The sequence below is a fragment of the Polyodon spathula genome, chromosome 5 (genome assembly GCF_017654505.1).
Source record: "Polyodon spathula isolate WHYD16114869_AA chromosome 5, ASM1765450v1, whole genome shotgun sequence".
NCBI classification, from domain to species: Eukaryota; Metazoa; Chordata; class Actinopteri; order Acipenseriformes; family Polyodontidae; genus Polyodon; species Polyodon spathula.
The window spans coordinates 73,172,236-73,195,850 of NC_054538.1; the positions used below are offsets into that span (position 1 = coordinate 73,172,236).

Consider the following 23,615-nt stretch of genomic DNA (forward strand, 5'->3'; position numbering starts at 1 on the left):
CAGTTCATGCATGCCTAACAGGGTAGAGCCATGGCCCAAACCGGTGACCACACACAGCGCAATTGAGCAGCTTAACCACTATACAGAAGTCTTGTTTGCATAATCAGTTGTAAAGATTTAAACTCCTCTCACGTGCTGGGTTAATAATTTGAAACATCACTGTATCACATAGCACTGCCGGTTACGCGTGTAAACTCTGACATTATTAGTGAATAATTGGAACATGAATCCCCATGAAAAACTGTTTTCTTTTTTTCCTAGAAGGCAAACGATTAATCACTTCAAAAACTGTAGGGATTTTTAATGAGGTAAAGTTTTGTGAGTATGCCCCAATATTTCGATAAGGTGCACCCTGGGACAGAATTTATGTACATTTTTCAAAAGAAACAAGTTACATGGAGAGAATGTATTGCAAATCTCAAATGTATCATTTCCATTATCTGCACAATTGGAAAGGTCTATTTTATTAACTTGTTAGAAGTATCCATTTACCTGTCCTCATTCTAGTAAGAGCCTTAAAAACTATGGTTTATTTGACCTTTACTTCTGCTTCACCTCATCTTAGGCAGTATAAGATAAGGTCATGCCTGAACCACACAGTCATCATTTCTCACTTAATAGCAGTATGTGTCAGTTTACTGCATCAGAAATTACACTGTTCCAGCATGACCTGTTTATGATAATGATATATTTCTTTGTTAACAGAACAATACTACACCTCTATGCACATATTTAAAAAGTAACATAGCTATAAATTATTAGGATAATCCTACCCTATCTTTTTAAGTAGTTGAAGCTTCTGGAAAGTGGCGAGGGGTTTTGTTTTACAAATCTACTAAAATCTAATAGTGTCCTTAGCTGGGTTCTAATAAAGTAGCAGTTGTTGTTTTGGTTTCCTGCTTTAACTGTGTAATATTGTGACCCACTCCCTAAAAAAATATGTATTTCTTTATTAAGCAGTTCATAGCCATAATATACTGGCATGAATGCACAAGTAACCTTGAACAACAGTTTTCTAATCTTGTGAAATGTTTTCTTAAGTATAATGGGCTGTTCTAGAAATGTTTTGAGGTTGTGAGTGTTTTGGTAAAACTTACTATTCCTGTGGTGTCTGATATACCTCATGAAGCAAGCCTGGGATCCTAAACACATGTCTATGCAGGTGAAAATGCTGAACTAATATGACAGCAATGTGCAGGGAAATTAATAAGATTGATCTCTTTATCAAAAGCAGTTTAGTTATGGCATGAGCGCAGTAGGGATTACTGAATGTTACATTGTTGTAACATTGCCTATGTAATAAACAGTATTTCTTTTTAGCTTTGGACGTGGACAGTATTCCACCAGACTTAAGCCTCTTCTAAGTTATTTTAAGTTGACATAGTTTTAATGCGTTTTTTAATTTGTTTTTCAAACATGAGATAATCATGTGAATATCCCCGTATTCTTTTGTAAATAAACAGAAAGGTTTCGCCGAAAGAGAACAGCATGTTTCATCTAGAAATCATTAATATGGTGTTCAAGTTATTATGTACCTCACTAGCAACATTATCACTGGTGCCTGCACAAAATTGTTGATTTAAAAGTTGCAACCAGCAGAGCGTGTGTTTAGGAGGTTTACAGATTAAGGACCAGCATTTAGCACCTTTTCCTAAAACAAAAAGCCAAATACACAATTTCTACAAATTTATTTAACAAATCATTGTTATCAAAAAAATAAACCCATTTATTTAATTTAAATGTGTCCTCCTTTTATTACAGCTTTCAAACATTTCTAATTCTTAACCAGTATGGGCTCATATATCTCGGACAGACTGGATACACAATGCTTGGTTACAGTTTTTTTTCAGATCAGTCCAAGTATTTCTATTGGATTGAGATCCTATATTTGCAGAGGGCCATTCCACAACTTTTATCTTAGTTTACTTCAAGAATTCCAGAGCTGACTTAGATGCTTTGGGTCCTTGTCGTTTTGGAAGATATACAAGCTGATGGTATCATTGTACATTGTAGATTGTTTTGATACACGGCTGCGTTCACTCAATCTTCAGTCAACTGAATGTTTTCTACTCTACTATACTGCATGCCCTTTGACAGGATTTTTTTTCCACCAGCAGGGGGGAATAAATATTGAAGCTAAGCATAATTCTTACAGTGGCATCCAACAGGTTTTTTTTAAAAGGGTAAATAAAAGTTTGCATATATCTGTAGAATACATAAGCCTGTACCTCGTGAATGTTTGTCCTGTAATGCATTGTGAGTTGTGTTGTTGTTGTTGTTGTTGTTGTGTTCAAAGGTTTGATGCACTATGGTGTGTGAATTTCTCCATCTAGTGGCAGGTAAATGTATAAACTGATTAAAGTATTATTTTATGTTGTAAAATTGAACTAGAGTTAAAATAACTATTGTGGGAGAAAGGTTAATATGATCCGATAGGAGACTCACTGACCTCTGCTTCCAACTTTAAATTAAAATGTACTCTAATGCAAGTATAGATAAACTTACTGAAGTTTACATTTGTGTAAAGCTGAAAATCTTTTATTAGAATAGTGAGCTAATTATAGTATAAAAGGCCTCCAAACATGTTGAACTTTACAGTGTGTGTGTATATATATATGTGTGTGTGTGTGTGTGTGTGTGTGTGTATATATGTGTATATATATATATATATATATATATATATATATATATATATATATATATATATATATATATATATATATATATATTACACTGTCAACCCAGCATTAGACTGTGCAGACAGTCAGTCTCATGTTAATGTTTATTAACAGCCATTTCAGCTGTAGGACAAGCTTCCACCTGTTTGCTAAAATATTACTCTGTCAGTGATTTAGAAGGGTTTGTTATGACTCGTGCCCTCAATGTACATTCTGCACTCCCAGTTTTCTTTTAGGTGTTATTTTTTCAGGTCTACCCTCTGGGTCATGCAGCTGTGTGTGTCATGCCTCTGAGCACACTGCTCAGATCCCCCTCCAGTGCAATAATACATACCGCTGGCCCTGCCTGTGCTTAGTCTCATTGTTAGAATTGTTGGCTGAGAAAAAAACACTGAGAGAACAGGTTGTCAGGAACCAAATAGAAACCACACATGTCTCAGCTGTTTTTATTAGTTTTGTTTAAGGGCTGTCTGGACAACAGAGTTCATTTTAAAAAGTAACATTTGCACTGTGCAAAACCAAATCAAAACAGCCTTTATGAGCAACTTGATGAAAATGGTGGTTTCCTCCATTGACCTAATGAATAAAATATCAGTGTCGTAAAAAGTAAAACCACTGGCATGTAATTACTTTAAATGTTGGTAGCTTCAGGGCACAGTGTTTAGTAGACGAAGAACTGGCTCCAAGAATGTTCAAGAGTTAAAAACAGTAGGAGACTGTATCCAAAGTGACACTTCATTAGTTGGCAATGGCTCTTGCTTCTATGAAGACAACTGTGCCAGTCTAGCTCTGATACAATTGAAATGCAGCTCAAACGCAGGTTAAAGCATGCAAACATCATGCAAAGTTAAGGGGATAGTAGCTTTGTATATGTTATACCATCATACTGAAATAAACTGTATCTACTTAAACATGTTGATCAGTGGTTTGCAAAGACACTTTGTAAAAAAACAGTATATAGCAGTGGTACTCATGTGGCAATTAGATCCATTCTAATCATACCTTGTTCCAACCATCTACTTAATTATTGAACTCAGCAGTTCGGAGCCCAGTTACAACCAGACCTAGGTGTTCATTAAAGTAATTCAGGAACTAGCTGGAGCAAAGTCCTGGTTGTGAGCCACAAGCAAGTACAGGGAGGTAATGCGGTCCAGTTGTTAAAGTCCAGGGCTTGTCACCGGTTCAGATCTCTGCCCTTGACTGAATCACTGTGTGATCCTGAGCAAGTCACTTAACCTCCTTGTGTTCCAGATTTTAAATCATTGTCCTATGGTAAGTGACTCTGCCTACCTCTGTAAAGCACTTTGTGATTGTTGTGTGAAATTTAATTACTTTAAATTTAAAAGGAAGTTGATGTGGAAGTAAATAAGGCAATTACTTCACAGAGTAATTTTAAAAGGTCCTTTATTATTTCACACACACACACACACACACACGCAGTTACATACACAGATGCTATACTGCGAATAACGATATCCCTAACGGGACACAACCCAACAAGGTTACATACAAAGATTATATTAATCACAGATAAATACAATCCATGAGACGCAACTGAACTAATTCTTACCCTTCCAAGCGGATCGGGAGAGCCCTTCGACCCTGGTAAGAGAAAGCAGCTGTCTCCAAGAAATTACCGAGCAGGACTGCGCGCTAATCCTCACGGCTGACTCTCATCAGAGCAGAGGAGAACCCCGTCCTTTATAACTTACCAAGTTAGGCTTTTGCATGCGAGAGAGTAATTGGCCAGATCACTCCCTCGAGGCTCGGCCCTCTGAATAAACTATTCCTTTCCTTAGAACATTCTAACCAAAACAAGTTATATAAACGTGACAAAAACAAGTTATATAAGATATGGGGTTATTATAGGGCAAGGGCAAAGATGAACTCGAACGCATTTCTAGAACTTTCTAAAACACACTTTTTTTTTTTATTACAGTGATGATGGTCCACTATGAAAGGCACTATATAAAAATAAAGGTGATATTATATTATTATTACAACTGGTACAGTATGTACTCCTAGTGTGTCAGTATTTTTGAGCCGTACTGTGGAGTTTGGACAGGTGGTTTGTGAAAGGATGATCATGCTATTTTTAAATTATTATGTATGTTTGCATTGGAATAAACTATCTAAACAGTTGTTGTCATGGTCGCAAATTACAACTAATCATGTTTGTAATTTGAAATGGTCCCATTTTAAGGGCATTAAAGTACCACCCTGACCAAATGGTTATTGGCTTGACAGCAGGAACTGTGCAGTGCGTCATAATGGCAGGACAGTGACAACAGGTTCTGAAGACGAAGTACAATGGGGTCCCCTGATTCCTTCAGGTTCAACCGTGCTGTGAAAGCTTGAGTAACATACTCGGCCAAAGTGAAAGGGGCACTCACCAACCTGCCTGGCCAGCGTGGTGAGTTATGGCCAACCCCCCATGATGAAAGCACACACAAAAATACGTCCCTCACTCACCGGTGGCTAGATTGCCACTGACCAAGGCAGTGGCCTGTTAGGCATGAAAGCAGAGGGTGCTAAGAATCACATGGTTACGATTTTAGGCTGCCACAGAACACTGACCCTGGCCACATATAACTGGTGATCTCTTTCTTTTGAATCAAGACTTCAAGAGTTGGAAGAACGGTTTGAAAATTAACCTGAAGAAGACTCAAGTGATTTTCAATAAATATACCACTCCACAGGCCACTGAAGTCAGTGGGATCAGGCTTGAAGAAGTCAATAACTACATCTACTTAGGGCAGTTAGTTTCGGCAATGGAGAAAAATGTGCGAAATCAGCAGAAGAGCAAAATTGGACTGGAGTGCCTTTGGATGATTAAGCATGGTTCTGAAAGGGAAACTACCCTTATGTCTCAAGTGGAAAGTCTTCGACCAATGCGTGCTGCCAGTGCTAACTTATGCGAAACCTGGACCCTCAATGCAAAAATGACTGAAAAATTACAAACGACTTAACGGGGTATAGAAAGATGCATGCTGGGAATAACAAGAAGAGAAGAAAAGGAAGGAAGGAATGGATAAGAGCGCAAACAAATAATGCAATGTTATTATAAGAGCGAAAAAACTGAAATGGCAGGACACGTAACAAGAACAGACCATCGCTGGACCAAGGAGATACGAGACTGGATCCCAAGAAATATAAAGCGAGCAAGACCTCCAAGAAGATGGCAAGATGAAATTAGGAACACACTGGAGCAACATGGATGAGAGATCCAGCAGACAGGCTTTTGTGGAAGAATCTTCGGGAGGTCTTCATCCAGCAGTGGATTGATAATGGCTGAAGATGATGATGATGATGATGATGAGATATATAAATTAAATATACAAAGTTAATACTTTACTCCAAACTGAAAAACTCTACCAGCTTGTGGAAAATCAGTGGATATTTTATCATGCAGGAAACAGACACTAGGTGGAACTGTTGGACTGATAAATAATTTGTGGTCTTTTAAGTCGTGTTACATGCATGCAGTATTATTCAGATTTTCCAGCTTCCATTCTGGGATTGAATGTGCAGTCATTTGCTAGTCATGCAGTTCATGGTAAAGTGTAGATGAGAAAACATTATCATAACTGCGTCAGGTTTAGTATGCATTAAAAAATATTCCCTTGTGCATTTGCTTGATGTTTAGAAAGAAATATGACCACTATGGACGGTACAGCAAAAATAATAAACTAGGTAAAGGCAACCGTGTACAAATGCCCAAATAACTGCAATAAGAATGAATCTCAGTAATACCCTTATTGTGATTTGGTCAGGTTTAGGGGAACACAGTTGATACCACTTTAGAAAAAGAGTATTCTGGGTTGGTTATTTTAGAGCATTCCAAACCAGGACCTTGTTCAACCAGTATTTGGTTCCTGGGTTTAACACCTGGGTTAAATTAAAGAATTCATAGCTAGCTAGAACAAGGCTCTGGTCTTCAGTTCAGTACTTACGGACATAGAGAGTCATAAGAGCGTACCACCGGCACTGTTTAAGCCAACCTAATATCTTTAAATGTGTTATTTGCAAAACTTGTGCTTGTCCACCCCTTGACTTGAGGGTAATGTGCTTCGACTTAATTATTTCCTAACAAATACAGTACCGTAATGACAGTCTGTACTGTATGGCCTTTGGGTCTGCAATACCACTGCATAGTTAATGCACGTCAGCACCTGGTACTAGCCTGAGGGAGGGCAAGTCTAATGTTGAAACATGACTATTCCCAGCAGACTGAGCCATTGACATTCAAACCGTTGAAAACTGGTTGGAGTGGAACAGGTTCATAACAGAACTCTGGTCAGAAGTGTTAAGATGCACAGTGTTTGGTTTAGGCACTGGTTCAATAACTTTACAGTAGGAAATACATTGTGTTGGATGAAGATAGAAGCACTCTGTTTCATTCATTTTATTTGCTACTGAAAGGAACAATGGATCTACTTTAGGGATGAAAGTTGGTTCACATCCCCAAATCATCTGTAGGCTTCCTTTATTGAACACAGTGGGAAGATCACTGAAAATGAAGGCAAGTATTTTTACCACATTAACATTTTCCCAGTCCATGGACTGGATCTACTAAATGTTCACATAGGAAAATAACAGGTTTGATGCACAAGCCACATACCCACCAGTGTTTACTGTATAGTTGAGAGACTTCATATGTGGGTTAGTCTACTTGAATGTATTTGTGTGCTGATAATTATGAGTCATTGTATGTATTTCTTTTTTCTCTTTGGACCACTAGGCCAAAATATTCATACACCTACTGTTGTGGCCATTAATTGGAAAAAACAAGCACCAAACTGCAGCAGTAAATATTTAACCATTACCAGTGGTGTAATCAAGGGTATACACAGGTAAACAGTGTATACCCACTTTTAATTTGGGCAATAGAGCATTTACCCACTTCTCATACTACTCTCCTGTGATATGCATGTCCTGTGTTAAAAACAAGATATTTTAACGGTGAGAGTCTGTGGTTGTTGTTGCTCGCGAGACTGACTCCTGAGAGCTCTCACTCAGTCAGAACTGTGGCGTGAGCAGGGGGGCGTGGCCACTGGACTGCATGCTCTGTGTGTGTGTGTGTGTGTGTGTGTGTTCTGTTAGGCACACTGGACCATGCAGGGCGGTGCTAGTAGCCTTCATTCTAGGCTGCAAAAGGAAACTCACAGAACAATAACAATGTATCTGCCCAATATATCTGTTCAACTCCAACAAACAGATGAGTTTACCTACTTTTTTATTTACCACTACACCACTGACCATTACCCATGTCCCTGCTTGAGGGATGTACCCCAAGACTAGTTTACTGGTGTTGAGAGGATTTATTTACAATGGCTGCCATAGACACTTGGTGTTTTGAGCGAGGTTCTCCTTTCCAAGACCTGTTTACTGTACTGCAGTATTGACAGATTAAGCACTGCTGACCTCGAACGTCTATTCATATCTGTCTGACCTCATCAGTTGGTGGTCTTTATTTTTATTTATTTATTTATTTTGTAAAGTTACCTAGCAATGACTTGGGACAGAGCTTTCTTTGTGTCAAATTTAAGGTCTCTGCCAATTTGAATGCGGAAATTTTAGGCTTTTTGTCATTTATCACTTAATGACTAATGATGATCCTCATTCTTGTCAGAAGCACTTCTTGGGTATGGCCTCAGTTATCAGTGGGGGTAGTGGCGAGTGGAACCTGTTACTCTGTTCATACAGTAGGTTGTCTCAGTGCATGTTTTAGGATAATGCATATTCATATACAGTAAACACTATGTGTCCCAGTGTGCTTTTTCTACAGTAAGGGGAGTAGTGTAGTGGCCAGGCTTTTGTCTTGTCGCTTCTGTGCGAGTGCTCAGAATAGAACTGTAAGATATTTTCAAGGGAGTGGGCTGAGCTTTCTAAGTCATCAGAAGACCTACGTACACAGTTGGTGCTTGAAAGACTCAAGAGAGTCAAACAGATGACATTTACAATGCAGTTCATTGGCAAAATATACAATACTGCCTGGGCAGGAAACCGGTAAGTTTGCAAACAAGAACTCCTGGATAACCTGACTAAAATTAATTGGGAAAAAAAAAAGAAAAGAAAAAACGTATTATGTAAAAGTTTCACAAATTTGTGTTTGTGTCTTTATTTTTCCCTCTACAGATCTTTTGATGCAATAAGTATAAGAACGGAGAACAGCTTAACATTCCCCAGAAGTTCACCAGACTGCGAAATGGATTGTCACTCAGCTACACCATCTCCAACTAAATCTTCCAAGGTAGGAAGTGTGCTCTAATCTGTAGTAGATTATAATGATATTGACCGGATTTAACGTTTTATAAACAGGTTTTGCCTGATCAAAATTACCAGCCTTGATTGCGACATGTAAATTGCATTTTTCCTCTGTATCGGAAAAGGTTGAAACACACTTGAAAAGCAGTGACATTTTAGGGCACATGTTGTTGAAAATTGAATACTGTAGGTACTGGTTTATGTTATTACATGTTGAGACAATTTGATTGACAATAGTTTGACAATTATTTGGAGCTCTGGCTGGCAAGTAAGACATTTTTCATTAACCCCCATTATATATATATATATATATAAAATGATAAAAAAAATGAATTTTAAACTAAAATTCAGTGCAATTAAAAATCTAGTCTTGATCATATCATTCCAATCACTGAACTGCACTCCAGTTGAATGCTTTAGAACCCAAAAGCATTTATTGAAGAAGAGATAGTTAGGTCAAAGTGTGTTTTATCTATAGCATTATTAAAGACTGGGGTGAGAATAAGGCCTGTGATGGGGCACTCCCCGCCCCTGTGCATATTTTGTTTTGTTGTATTGTTATTATTATGATTTATGTATTTTATATATGACGGGCGAAAAGCCCTTATTTGGCAGCACGAGCTGAGGTGCTGTCCACCATTATTTGTTATTTTTTTGTGTTTTGGAACACCTCGGAGAATGCTGGAATAACCAGCACCATACTTATTATTACTGTTTGTTTTGGACGTCATGCCTTTTGCTGTGAGTGTTTTGTTTAAACCTTGTATTTATTTATTTAATAAAAGAAAACTGAGTGCATTTGCATCTCGTCCCGTAGTACTGCAATGCAGTGGATTCATTTCCTGGTCTGACATCACCTCTCAAGCCATCCTTGTCACAGGTCTATAGTCTGAAAAGCTGATACTGATATCCTCATTTCTTAAGATACCATTCATTGTAAATCTTTTCAGCAAGATGTTTGTGGATGCTTGCTTTGACATGACATGCTTTTTTTGGTCCCAAATGAACTTTACAGTACAGTAGTTTAAAAAATAAACAAAAAAACCCACAATGTATTACAGAAACTTGTAAGTAATAATTAAACTACTTCAGTTTACCAAACAGGATTAGTTTTAATTGTCATAAAATCACTTATTGTATCATGATGGTACCATAGTTACTGGAAGTGAGTGTAAGAGAGAATAAAAGTGTCCTGTCATGGTCTATTATAAAGCGTCAGACTGAGCAGTAATGTAGGACAGCAGTTGTATTGTAAGTCTTATATATTCTTAATTCCCTGCACGTTTCATGTGTTTACTGTTTCATTTTTTAATTTAACTTTCTTGTAGGCAAAAGGTAAAATATGTCACACACTTGTCTTTAATATCTGTGTGCCCTTTTCCTTTAATTCTTACCCTATGGCTGTTTTTTTCCCCTCCAATAGGGTACAGCAATAATGTTTTACCCTATCGGGTTCTGACACCTGATTGGTGCTGACACCCAGTCAGCATTTTGGATCAGGGGTTACTGTATGGCTGCTGGATTTTTATTTGTGAGTGTAACATACCTAGGTGGTTTGGACCATTATATGTGGTTCTAAACCACATGTTAACATTTCAAAATGGCACTGAAAGGTCATTTTCCCAGATTCATTTCCAAGGCAGCACCCTCTCTTTAAAGTGTGCATTAGGCACTTGATTGTTTCAATAGTACATCTGTCAAAAGTTCATTACATACAGCAGTGTATATTAATTTCATAACACTTCACAAGCAGCTGTTTTGTTTTACTGCAACAACCAACAACCCGACTAGCCTGGATCAAATTTAGCATCAACAGCACTGATACTCTCCTTTGTTACAGCAAACAACTATTACATTTATATTTCTAACATTTGCACAAGTTATGCAGAAGAAGCAATTGCCAAGATAAACAACCAACACCCTTTGGAAGATACTCAGTTACATCTCTATTAATGGTACAACAAATACTACTCCCTTTTCATTTTTACTTAGTATTTGTAAATGTAGGTTTTAAAATGTTTTTTTTTTTGTTGTTGTTTTAATAAAATAATAAGAACAATCGTTTACTAATGACGATCATGTCCTCTCGATGTTAGTTGACCACGACTGGAGTTATGCGTCCCGAGCTGAAGGTGCTAAATAAAGTCAACATCAACTAATTAATCACCCTTAGGAAATGATTTCTCTCTCTCTCTCTTTTTTTTTTTTTTTTTTAAACCTACATTTACCTTGAACTTGTAATGATTTGTCGGGTACCATTCCACTCAGAAAAGTTTTCGGAAAATAATCTCAAAAATGTTCATAAAGGATTACACACATAATTAGAGAGAAATACTTTATTAAACAAATGACTGTTTTACTTGTCGGGGCTGCTTATAGTTTATCTGAACAGAGCAAGATAAATGAATGGAGCAATATTACTGAACTGTCCCTGTCTTGCTTTGTTGTTCTTGAAGGATGCTGTCTGTGCTCCAGTCGAGCTGACAAGCTGACTTGGCATTTGCAGGTATGTGATTGGATGCTTTCGTCGATGCTAAGTATTGATTGGCTGGTTGTGGGGGATAATAAAATTAATTTGGGCCAATTGTGTCTGTTTAGTATTTACTGTCCAATAGATAGATCAAAAAGAAAAAGCCAGTACTTGTGCGGATTGATTTAAAATTACTATTCTACTATTAATGCCCGCTATAGCTGGAAGCTGATTGGCTGATGATACTGAATCATTTTCTAATGATTCTAATTAATCCCACATTGTTCCACTTTCGTAGACGAACAAGTCGAGCATATTTTTTTTCTGGTGAGGAGGAAGGAATGTCATCTGTTTGAGTTTTTGTAATCGCACAGCACTGCATTTTCTTCAAAAGCTTGTTCAGTCACTATATAGAAACTAATGTTGGCAAAACGGAAACAGTAAGTGCTGTTAAGTGTGGGAACACAAAGTGAAAGTAACATTAAAAAAAATACCACTTGACTACAGTTGAACACAAATAGTTGCTGGTCTTGTAAATCTGGCCATCCTGTGTAGATCTAAAAACTATCGTAGTATAGCTTAATCCTTATCCACCTTATCAATGTTCGAAGGGAAAGTGAGAAAAAGATAAAATCGTGAACATGCTTGTTCTTTAGCAATAATGATGACAAGAGTGGCTGACATATTAGCCTGGTTCGGTCTGGGAATAGGGCTCAGATTTGCTCACAATGTCAACGTAGTTACATCATTCCTGGTTTAATAAGATTCAACTGTGCTTGTTTCCTAAACAGTGTGGTGAATGAAACTTGTAGTAAAACCTGGAATGGGAGAAACTGCTATGCAATAAGAGTCTTATTTCCATTGCTGCTTTTGTTGTTAAACTAGTGCATCTCCCAGCAGCAGGTATTTTGGTATATCTTTTGGCTGTTGTAGTCAAAGCTCTTCTTTGCTTTCTGTGTAAGAGGGATGTTTAACTTTCAATGTGCTGTTTTTTTTTCAGTCTACCATGAAAGATAGATGTTTATTTTTTCATAGAGAAGTGTCTGTTGTTAAATAGCTAGTACATTGTATTTTAGTACAGCGATTGTAGGCATTTCTTTTAATATAGGTAGAACAGTGCATTACAAAATAGCTGGAGTTATAGAACAAAGAATATTTCAGTTGGCTACCAGATTTTGAAGCCAGATGCCTCTAAGGATTTTGGCAAACTTTTAGCCCTGGACTATTTTCAGATATACTGGCAGGCAGAAGTTTCACAGCCTGGTTCCTATGTGGCCCAGCAAAAACAACAATTGAAAAACTTCACGAAATAACTTGAGTCAGTGGAAAATGGGTATCATAAGTGTGTGTACTGTGTGGAGTGGAGGGGTTGGAGGGGGAGAGCTTGCCATTCTTGTGTGGTTTAAGCATCAATAACAAATTGCAGTTACTGGGGTAACATAACAAGTGTATCAAAATATGAGACATAGAATAAAAATGTGTGCTTCCTTTTTTAGTGTTCAACTGTGGTTTTACTGTGCTTTGTCATGCTTCACTGTACAGCTATGGCCAAAAGTTTTGCATCACCCAAATCCCCGTCGTGCTTATAGAGCCCCCGGGGCACCGTCGTGGTTTAGAGCCCCCGGGGCCCAGTTGTGATTATAGAGCCCCCGGGGCCCCATAGTGGTATAGAGCCCCGGGGGCCCCGTCGTGCTTATAGAGCCCCCGGGGCCCCGACGTGGTTATAAGATCCCCTGGGGCCCCGTCGTGGTTATAGAGCCCCTGCGACCCAGGACTGGAAGACCCATCAAGCTGTTTAACAAGGATGAGCAATACGTGAAGATAATATCCTTAATCAATAGAAAGAAGACAAGTGTTGATTTGACAATAGAACTGGCAGAAGGAACCGATGCGGTTGTCTATCCATCAATAGTCCACCTTTTGACCATTGTTTCATAGTTGAATTTTGTGTGCATATTTGAGCCTTTTAGTCTTGTTCCCCTTTCTTAACAGAGGTATTCTTACTGCAACACATCCTTTAAGTCCTGATTTCAAGAGTGACTGTTGATTTGATGGATAACGACACTTGTGCCTTCTGCCAGTCAAGGAAAATAAGTGAGTCAAGGTTGGATAGTAAATACAACTTTATACATTTTGTTTAAATATAGCTGATACAGCATAAGTAGATAAATAAATAATATAATGTTTTTTGAGGTTCATACTGTGTAGTTAGAAAAGTTTTTCTCCATCTCTGGCATAATCCAGTTTATGTCCCGCCCGTCATATTTGTTTTCATTGAGTTGAATTTCAGAAAGTCAGAAAACAGCGACAGTGACATTTTAAACCCCATTTCAGTGTTTGAAGCATATTTATTTTGTGGTATGTTTTGTAATTAATTTTCCGTTAACTCACAGAATCGATGTTCAGCACTTTTCTCTTGTTGTGAAGAGTGCAGGGGAGAAAGGTGTTCCTTTGAAAAGGGGCGGAACTGACAGTGATGTGAACCAATCACATGACTGAAGGAGACTACTGCCTTGTGGTGCAAGGGTGTTAGGGCAATAGTTCAATCTATTTTTCCTCCTATGATGAGGTTTTAACAAATTACAGGTCATACTTTGTTGATCTATCTATCTATCTATCTATCTATCTATCTATCTATCTATCTCTGTCTACTTGTACGTCTCTCTATGCTGTGCATGCTGGGAGTGTGAGAGGTTAGCGTGTTGCGGTGAGCAGATTGTGTGTGGATGCGAGTGTTTCTCTTCCATTTTTTCAACTATTTTATGTGTTTAGTATTTTATAGATTTTAAGAGTATTACTGTTTTAAAGAATTGTTGTTTTTTTTTTTCCGGGTGCAGACTGTGTTTCAGCTCCAGTGGCTGGCATGGCCAAGGCGGGGGGAGAACTTCTCCAAACTTTTCTTTAGAAAAGTTAACCAGCAGGCATGGGGTAAAGGTTGCGCTGGATGGTATTGTGTTTTAGTGCTGGGAAAAGTTGTGGGTTATGAGAATGCAAAGTCTGCGTCTTGTATGAGTGGGCCTGTGGTGCTTTTTTTTTTTTTTTTTTTTTTTTTTTTTTTAAGCGAAACAGAACTAGTAACAAAGACTGTTGAAACGAGGAGTGTGATTAATTAATCTTTTGTTACTGTAACCCTGTTGGCTGTACCGGGGTGGGGCAAGAAAGAACATCCTCTCGAATGTTCCCCCGTTCTTGAGAAATGATCTAATAGAGAAAGAGCTGTCCCGGCACAAACAGATAGTATCAAGACCCAAAAGAATACAGTTAGGCTGCAAATGCCCTCATCTAAAACATGTTGTCTTTTTATTGTATCTATCTATCAACATTGAAGAAAATTGTCTAGCACAATAAGATCTTAGACTCTTGATAGTGTGTGCATGAAAGATAAGACTTTCAGGGTGTTGAAATCTCAATCTCAATGCAGTTGATGAGATTAGATTCTAAAAGAAAATTCTAAATGTCACCACAGTGTTCTTGTCTAAATAGCAGTTGTCAATATAGCCTTGTGAATACTGAATAGCACTTATACATTTCAAGGGCTAGATGGTAGTTTTGGCTAAAAAAATTACAAGGAAAACAAAATTAAAACCCATCATTATTGCAATTACTGTTGTTATTATTTGTTTATTTAGAAAACACCTTTATCCAAGGTAACTTACCATGACAAGGTGACACCTAGGGTGTGTGAACTTACAATAACGTCTCACCCAAGAGACGGAGCACAAGGGGGAAGTGACTTTTTAAAGGTCACACAGTCAGTGAGTGAGCTGGAATTTGAACCGGGGACCTCCTGATTACAAGCCCTTTTCTTTAACCAAACCACACAGTCTATGATGAGAGGAACTAGAAGTATTGGTATACAATAATGGTTATGGGACTTGTTTTTTTTATTTTTGTTGTTCTAGTTGCAACGGTTATGATTTTTCCAAACCAAACCAAAACTGAACCGGTCAACATTCATAAAATTCCAGACCGAACGATAATGACAAGGGATAAAACCGAACCAGCATTTTTTGTACAATAAAATAAACTGTTGGCATTCTCAGCACTAAACAGGTGGCATTTTCTACATGTAGACGGTTCTTAACATCCCTTGATCATTTTAATACAGTAACAAATCAAAAGTTATAACTGAAGACTTACCTGATTGATTCCAACAGCCCTCAGTAAAGATGACTGTGTGTTCAACTGTCTACGGCCGTTTTCTTTTCAGGTTTCTAAAAGGGCTTGTTGATGAAAGATGCTGGTGCTAGTACTAGCAGGCATACCCAAACATAAACCTTTGTTAAAAAATGCATTCTAAGAAGTGAAAAGCTGAAGCTGGAAGTTTTTTATGTTTAAAAAACTTGCTGAGTCTGTCCCATCTGTTAAATTACTCTGTGTAGACTTAATTTAGACCTAATAAAAATAATGAAACTGAAAGAAAGAATATTGAAAGAAAATAAAAGGTTAATTGTAGGTCCCCGAACCATTGTGAAACTGGAATAAGCAGTAAACTGGCAGAACATGACTAATTTGTGAAAGACTGTGCCAACTGCCCAGTTCCATAATTACACAAATAAGCACCTTGATTCAAAGGGGTGTTGTCGCCTACAGCCTAAAGTGTTAATGCAAATATCTGGAAGTTGCTTTAAATTAGTCTTTGTGAGCAGCTCGGTTTATTTTTTATTAATAGAGCTTCATTTACTGAGCATGTATTGAAGTTAGTTTTGTTTGTCTACTTTTTTTGCCCCATTCTGTGGACTTGTTGATTGCATTCAAGGGCCTTACTCATAGAGTCATATGTAAAAATGACTAAAAACGTAGGTTAATTAAAAATAAACGGCTGGGCTAATCAGTGTCTTCTGAATGGGAAACACAGCTGTAAAAAGACACTTTAAATAGACATTATTGCTTCCCAAGGAAGATCTTTCTAAAACATGACGGTCATGATATACCACCAGTTATAGGGTTATTTATAGATTTATACAGCAATCCTTTAATCCATGAAAAAGGAATTTGTAATGCTGCACCTTATTAGTAATAGTTGATGGCTCGTTATTTAATTAATTGCGTTTTCTTTTGAGCACTTGTATGTTTTACTTTTATTATTTAAATGGCACGTTTGGTAAATTACAGTGATTGCACTGTTTGTCATTCCTCCCCCCTCCCTAACAAGCATGTCTATGAATTAACGAGATTCACCTGTTGATTGGTCTTGGGGCGGGTTTAAAAGTCGGACTCATAGGTGCAGCTAGCAGTGCTGCATAGATACTGGTGTCATCTGTTTTATTTTAAGGTTAGTAATGCATTTATGTGTTTGCTGTGAGTGTTTTAATTGTACGTTTGCAGTGCTACACAGATACTGATGCTCCTACTGTTTGTTCTATTTTAAGGGTATAGCATTGAATCACTACCAGGATTACAAAGATGCACCGGCATTCCAGTCCTATGCAAATCTTCTGATATTGCTGAAACGGCTTATGTGGACTATTTTTAACTTTGCCGCTTTGGTTTAGTCTTGTGTATGGTAGAGAGATTGTATTATACAGTTTATACAAGACTAAGTGATTGGATTTAATGTAGGGGTGCACCAATAAAGATGGTCTTGGCCGTTACCGATAGCTGATTGTTATCTACACATATCGGCTGATCCGATAGGATACCGATTAATAATAGATGGTGCAGGTAAGCTATTGTAAACTAGTATAACAAGACATAGGGCCTATATTTGAACTGTTTTATAATTAAATGTTAAATGAACAGATGTTTACATGTTGTATTTACTTCAGAAAATAAATCCAAAAAATAGTATTATATTGTGTGCTTGACAGCAATTTATACATTTTGTTTTACAAGAGTCACACAAATAACATTTTGCATTTGTACTAGTAAAAACACTTCTGTAGAGAAGAAATATAGAATGTGACAATGCTGTCAAACACTGCGTATTATAACTTCTACCTGTACTGTACAGTAGAAGAGAAATGTACCCTACGCAATGTCAATTATGTTTGTTTTTTTTAAATAAGCATACATTGCTTAAAAATGCAGCACCACTTAAGTTGTTCACTTAATTAAAAAAACTTTCATTTCCAGTTGCAAAATTCAGTCAAACTTGAATTTGTTACTTAAAAGACAGTACAGTAGTCTGTTTTTGCCGAATACACCCACAACCAATGCAGATTAAGCAAGATAAACAGCAATAATGTAACGACCCAGCAGTCTGTGCTTTTAAATAAGACTTGTTTGGCTGCAGAGAGAGAAGCTGAGCAGCACGGGCAGGTGAACACTCCAGAGTCTTAAATATTCAAAGAGAACTTATTTTAAAAAAAGCATCAGAATAATATTCTACTCGCAGTTCATCGTTCGATTTAACGTAGCATCACATCTTTTCTGCTGCACACAACTTGCTATCCTATTGTTGTCTTCAGATATTTAAAAAATCTTTTTTGAGACATATTTACTGCAGGTTACACAGCACTGGGGAAATGACTGCCTCAGTGTTTTTGCATTAGTAGTACAGTAAGCTCTCCTGACCAAACATTCAATTCTGTGCTGGAGGAAATTCAAGCATGAATATCCGTGTACGTTATCGGCTAAAATAACAAACTGCTGATTACCGATTTGTGGTTTTGTGTTTTTTTTTCCTTATATCAGTGCCGTGCTGATAGGCTACCGATTATTGGTTCACCCCTAATTTAAGAACATAAGAACATAAAGTTTACAAACAAGAGGAGGCCATTCGGCCCATCTTGCTCGTTTGGTTGTTAGTACCTTATTGATCCTAGAATCTCATCAAGCAGCTTCTTGAAGGATTCCAGGGTGTCAGCTTCAACAACATTACTGGGGAGTTGATTCCAGACCCTCACAATTCTCTGTGTAAAAAAGTGCCTCCTGTTTTCTGTTCTGAATGCCCCTTTGTCTAATCTCCATTTGTGACCCCTGGTCCTTGTTTCTTTTTTCAGGCTGAAAAAGTCCCTTGGGTCGACACTGTCAATACCTTTTAGAATTTTGAATGCTTGAATTAGGTCGCCATGTAGTCTTCTTTGTTCAAGACTGAACAGATTCAATTATTTTAGCCTGTCTGCATATGACATGCCTTTTAAGCCCGGAATAATTCTGGTCGCTCTTCTTTGCACTGTTTCTACAGCAGCAATATCTTTTTTATAGCGAGGTGACCAGAACTGCACACAATATTCAAGATGAGGTCTTACTAGTGCATTGTACAGTTTTAACATTACTTCCCTTGATTTAAATTCGACACTTTTCACAATGTATCCGAGCATCTTGTTAGCCTTTTTTATAGCTTCCCCACATTGTCTAGATGAAGACATTTCTGAGTCAACAAAAACTCCTAGGTCTTTTTCATAGATTCCTTCTCCAATGTCAGTATCTCCCATATGATATTTATAATGTACATTTTTATTTCCTGCTTGCAGTACCTTACACTTTTCTCTATTAAATGTCATTTGCCATGTGTCTGCCCAATTCTGAATCTTGTCTAGATCATTTTGAATGGCCTTTGCTGCTACAACAGTGTTTGCCACTCCTCCTACTTTTGTGTTGTCTGCAAATTTAACAAGTTTGCTTACTATACCAGAATCTAAATCATTAATGTAGATTAGGAATAGCAGAGGACCTAATACTGATCCCTGTGGTACACCACTGGTTACCACACTCCATTCTGAGGTTTTTCCTCTAATCAGTACTTTCTGTTTTCTACATGTTAACCACTCCCTAATCCATGTACATGTGTTTCCTTGAATCCCAACTGCGTTCAGTTTGAGAATTAATCTTTTGTGCGGGACTTTGTCTTTAATGTTACCTGTTAGTGTGATTATCCTTATAACAGCTTTATGGTGTGTTTTAGTAGAAGACCAAGTGGGTTTTATATTGTGTATTTCTGTGTTGCCGTTTTCATTTTTTTTTTAAATACTTACTGATCTGAGTACGTGTGTTATTGTGTGTGTGTGTGTGTGTGTGTGTGTGTGTGTGTGTGTGTATATTATATATATATATATATATATATATAATATTCTTTTTAATACGCCAAGCTTCCACTTTTTATTCAATAATTTTATGAAAGTGCTTTTGGAGTTAATGGCCTCTGATAAATTATTCAGATCAGCCCATTCAGGTGTCCTGTTTTCCTTGCATGAGTGTTGTTACTGAATCCATTCCAGTGCCAAATAAGAGCCAGGTGGCTAACTGAGTGGTGTTCCCACTCTGGAATAGTCAGACTATATTATCTCTTTATATTGTAAAACTTCCTACACATTATTTATTTTTTGTTACAAAAAATATAAAAATTTGCAGAATTTTTGGGATGATCAGTTCACCTCTTTTGGAAGGGGATTGTGGTGGAATGCAAAATCACCACCTTAAAATAGATAGACTACACAACATTTCGACCTAACAACAACAGCTTTGTACATATGACAGCAAGATGGGTTCCCACCAGTAAAGTTCTATTTAATGTTGCCAATATTGTATTGGTACTAACCAATATAAAGGAATGAATGACATGTCAGGCTTGGTGAAGTCTCACTTCAGAAGGTAAGACTTGGTCAATCCCTCCTCTTTTGGCAAGCTTAAGGCTGTCGCCAGCACTCCAGATAAGTTCTTTTGGGTCTGGGAGTAAAAATGCAACATAACCACAAAGTCATGAGTAATCTCGATAAGTACTGTACAATATTTAATGGTAATGGGGTAGGCATTAAAAAAGAGCCTTGTGGTACTGTACAACCATGTGTGTGTTCTAGAAGGTTCTTTATCAGCTCAGCGTATTTATTCCGAGGTATCCCACTGACTGCAAATTAATTATGTTATTTTAACATGTAATTCTTAAACTCAGTGAAGTTATAAAAGTTAGTTTAATATGATAAGCATTTATTTATTTATATTTTTCTTTTTAAAAGAGGTTGCCTCTGACGATGGATCTAGTTGGATTTGTAGCTGGACTGGGGTGTTTACGCTTCACCCTGTGTAGCTTTGAACATTTCTTATTCTTACTGTGATTGGCTGCAAAGACAACAGGGCTAGCCAGAGATTGGAGGATATTGGTTGAGTTGGTTTTTCTTGTGTACAGTTTCCTAGAAACTGAAGACATTGTATTCTGGGAGATGCAGTTGTTAGTGGAAGTTGGAGGGGAGGCAGACAAGCTGTGCAGCAAAATTTCTTCACATATTTTTACGCATTCAATTTAAATGTAGTGCATTTTTATTTTATAATGCGGAAACAGGTGTGCAGCTTATTTGGACCGCTGGGTGACAAAGTACATGACAAGGCCTGAATTAGTTAGTTGCCGCTCAATCAGTGCGTGGGTGGAGAGGGTGGGGTGTTGGCATAAAGTCCTGGAAAATTAAATCCTCAATCCCCTACAGTGTTGCTTTTAATTTGTGTGCATTTTTCAGATAAATACAATTGCTGTAAGTTTAAAATATGTAATATACTAAGGTACTGGGTTTTTTTCTACCTCTTCCTTTAATACTTTGTATTTACTACCCACCCATGAGAGGAATCGTTTTAAAAAAAATGATTTACAGTATATTCACATTAATAGCTGATCGTTATAATGTAGCTCACATCATGTAAAGTGTGATACTTTGAGCAACATGTACAGTATTTAAGCATCTCCAACAGAAGCAATGTCTGACCAATACTGTAATTATCACTGCAGCTTTTTTTTAGTGATACAGTGTGTTGTTCTACCCCTTACAAGTACACTTGGCAGCTTACCTGGGCAGTATATTGTTCAAAGGTTGCTGCATATCTTTCTTTCTTTCAATCTATCTTGCCTGCAGCATTTTTGGGGTTGTATCACTCATAAGTCACACCTTTACCTTTGACAGACCTAGCGCTTAAAATATATATTATTTATTTGATGGTAGTTTGTTTAATTCCCCCCACACAAAAATGAGTCGCCTCGAAAAAATGACTTGCAAAACCGATAGCTGTCCACTGTACATAACCAATCTCAAGAACCATACTCAAATGTTTTAATTAATCCAGCACAAGCGTCCACGCTAAAGTATCGTTTAATGTTTAGTTGGGTTTAATGCGTACAAACACTATTTAAATAGTTTGGTTACAGTTCCCAGAACTGTGGGCCTTAATGACACTATCCCACCATGCACTGTATTTTATGTTTACAACACAGCAAATATGGAGCCTGTGCCCACGGAAGACCTAGTGCTTCTTAGCATGAACATTATGGCTTTGTTTCATAACACAAGGTACATTTTATTATACTCAAGGTCATTTTAAGCATATTGAGGATTGTGTGTTTAACAAAAACCATTACAAAACTGAAAAGTATGGTTAAAATATCGACTATTACATTGAAACTTACTGCATTCAAACAGTAGCAGAAGTGCTGCAGAGGATTTGTTTACTCTGTCCTCATTAGATATTCAAAATGGAGGATGAAACTGTGTTCAGGTCTGTGGACTTTTCATATAGCGGCCATGTTGGAATTGAAAACGAGGCTTGGTGTTCTAGCTACTGTCATGGCAGCCACCGCTGCTGATACGTGTAGTAAATCGATGATTTGTGTACGTCCAATAAAGCAGGCAGAAATTGATAGCTAGGCAAATAATGATACGCTAATTCCTAAAACCACACAACACAGCGTACAACAACTGGATCGAGGGTTACATTCATGAAATTGAAGGTGAATTTGCAAGCGTCTTATCTGCTATCAGCAAGTGAATACTCAACTATGCTGTGCGACCTTATATCCTCAAATACAGAAGCTCACACCAAGGTATATTCGCGCCCGCCCTTTGCCCTGTGTGATGCGCCTGTCTGAGTTAACCGAGATCGCCACATTGGTGTTGGAAGTGGACGCAGGTACCCTAGCATGTACTCCTCAGACTGTAGCCTGGTGAGCAAGTCTGGGGCAGCCTTGCACTATGCTTTAGTGCGAGAGGTCCTGGGTTCGCGCCTGCCCTCCGCCTGTGTGTGGATTGCCTCGCCATGTGTGATGCGCCTGCCTGCGGGAACTGAGATCTCTACAATACTATTATTCAGATTACTCAGTATTCCAAATAAGCACTAATAAGTATAGCATATTTGTAATACTCATATTCAGAATACTGCATATCTTATTCCGAAAAAGACTCGTCGGACTAGCCTAGTGAGCAAGTCTGGGGTGGACTTGTCCCGAGGAGAATGTAGCATGCACGGTGGAAGGCAGCAGCAGGGCTGATAGGTGAGGTAATCACACATGAAGACATAAGCCCGATATACGCTCCTTGCAAAGGAGCCGGCTCTTTTGTACAGCGGTCAAGCTATCAGACTTAACCTTGTGGTTGCGTGACGCCAGCTTTGGCTCGCCCAGGCCACGGTCCCGGATGCGGACAAAGCGACCCTGCTCAACGCGTTCATCTCCCCCGACTGCCGTGGAAGAGATGCTGTAGTGGTCTCACCACGCGAGGGAGTCATCAAAGCAGCTCACTGCAACCCACTCATACCCAGCACCAGGGACAACAGCGATGGAGACCCAGAGCTTAAGCTCCACAGACCATTTTGCGCACTGTCCCGGGGGCTGCTCGACATGATCAAAGCAGGCAGTACCGCCGCAACCAACCCTCGGCAGCGGCGGGCAGTGCCCGGGCCGAATCCCCAGCAGCGCCCTCAACAGAGGCAGCGCCAGCCGAACACAGTCCAGCAAAAGCAACAGCAACCCGGACGGGCTCCGGCCTCAGGCCCTGCACCTGTTCAGCCAGCACCACCTTCTGGCATAAAGGCAATGCACCACGGACGCGTGGGTGCTTGCAACAGTCCACTCCGGCTACTCACTCCAGTTTTGAGCCGGACCTCCTCCCTTCCAGGGGCTCTTGAACACTTTGGTGTCCGACCCCGCACAGGCTTCTGTCCTCACGCAAGAATTGAATGCTTTACTTACAAAGCATGCAATTCACCTTGTAGAACCGCCATGTCAACAGGAGGGTTTTTACTGGAGGGTATTTTCTGGTACCAAAGTGGGATGGTGGGCTCTGTTCCATTTTGGATCTGAGAGGCCTGAACTTATTCCTGAAGGAGAGGAAGTTCAAGATGCTAACTACTCATCACATTCTCCAGTCCGACCGGCGGGCAACTGGTTTGCGACCGTGGACCTTCGGGACGCGTACATTCACATCCCGATAAGTCCTGCCGACAGAAAGAACCTCCACTTTGCCTTTCGGTCTGTCTGTTGCGTCCAGGACTTTCTCCAAGTG

General features: G+C 38.6%; 1 protein-coding gene across 2 annotated transcripts in view; it reads left to right on the forward strand.

The window, feature by feature from the left end:
* The window catches only part of crybg1a (crystallin beta-gamma domain containing 1a), a 68,701-nt gene that overhangs the window by 13,972 nt on the left and 31,114 nt on the right, over positions 1 to 23,615 (forward strand). For both annotated transcript variants that reach the window (XM_041251268.1, XM_041251269.1), the window contains exon 2: positions 8,817 to 8,931. In XM_041251268.1, coding sequence (XP_041107202.1) covers positions 8,817 to 8,931 — 115 coding nt within the window. The remainder of the gene's footprint in view (positions 1 to 8,816; positions 8,932 to 23,615) is intronic.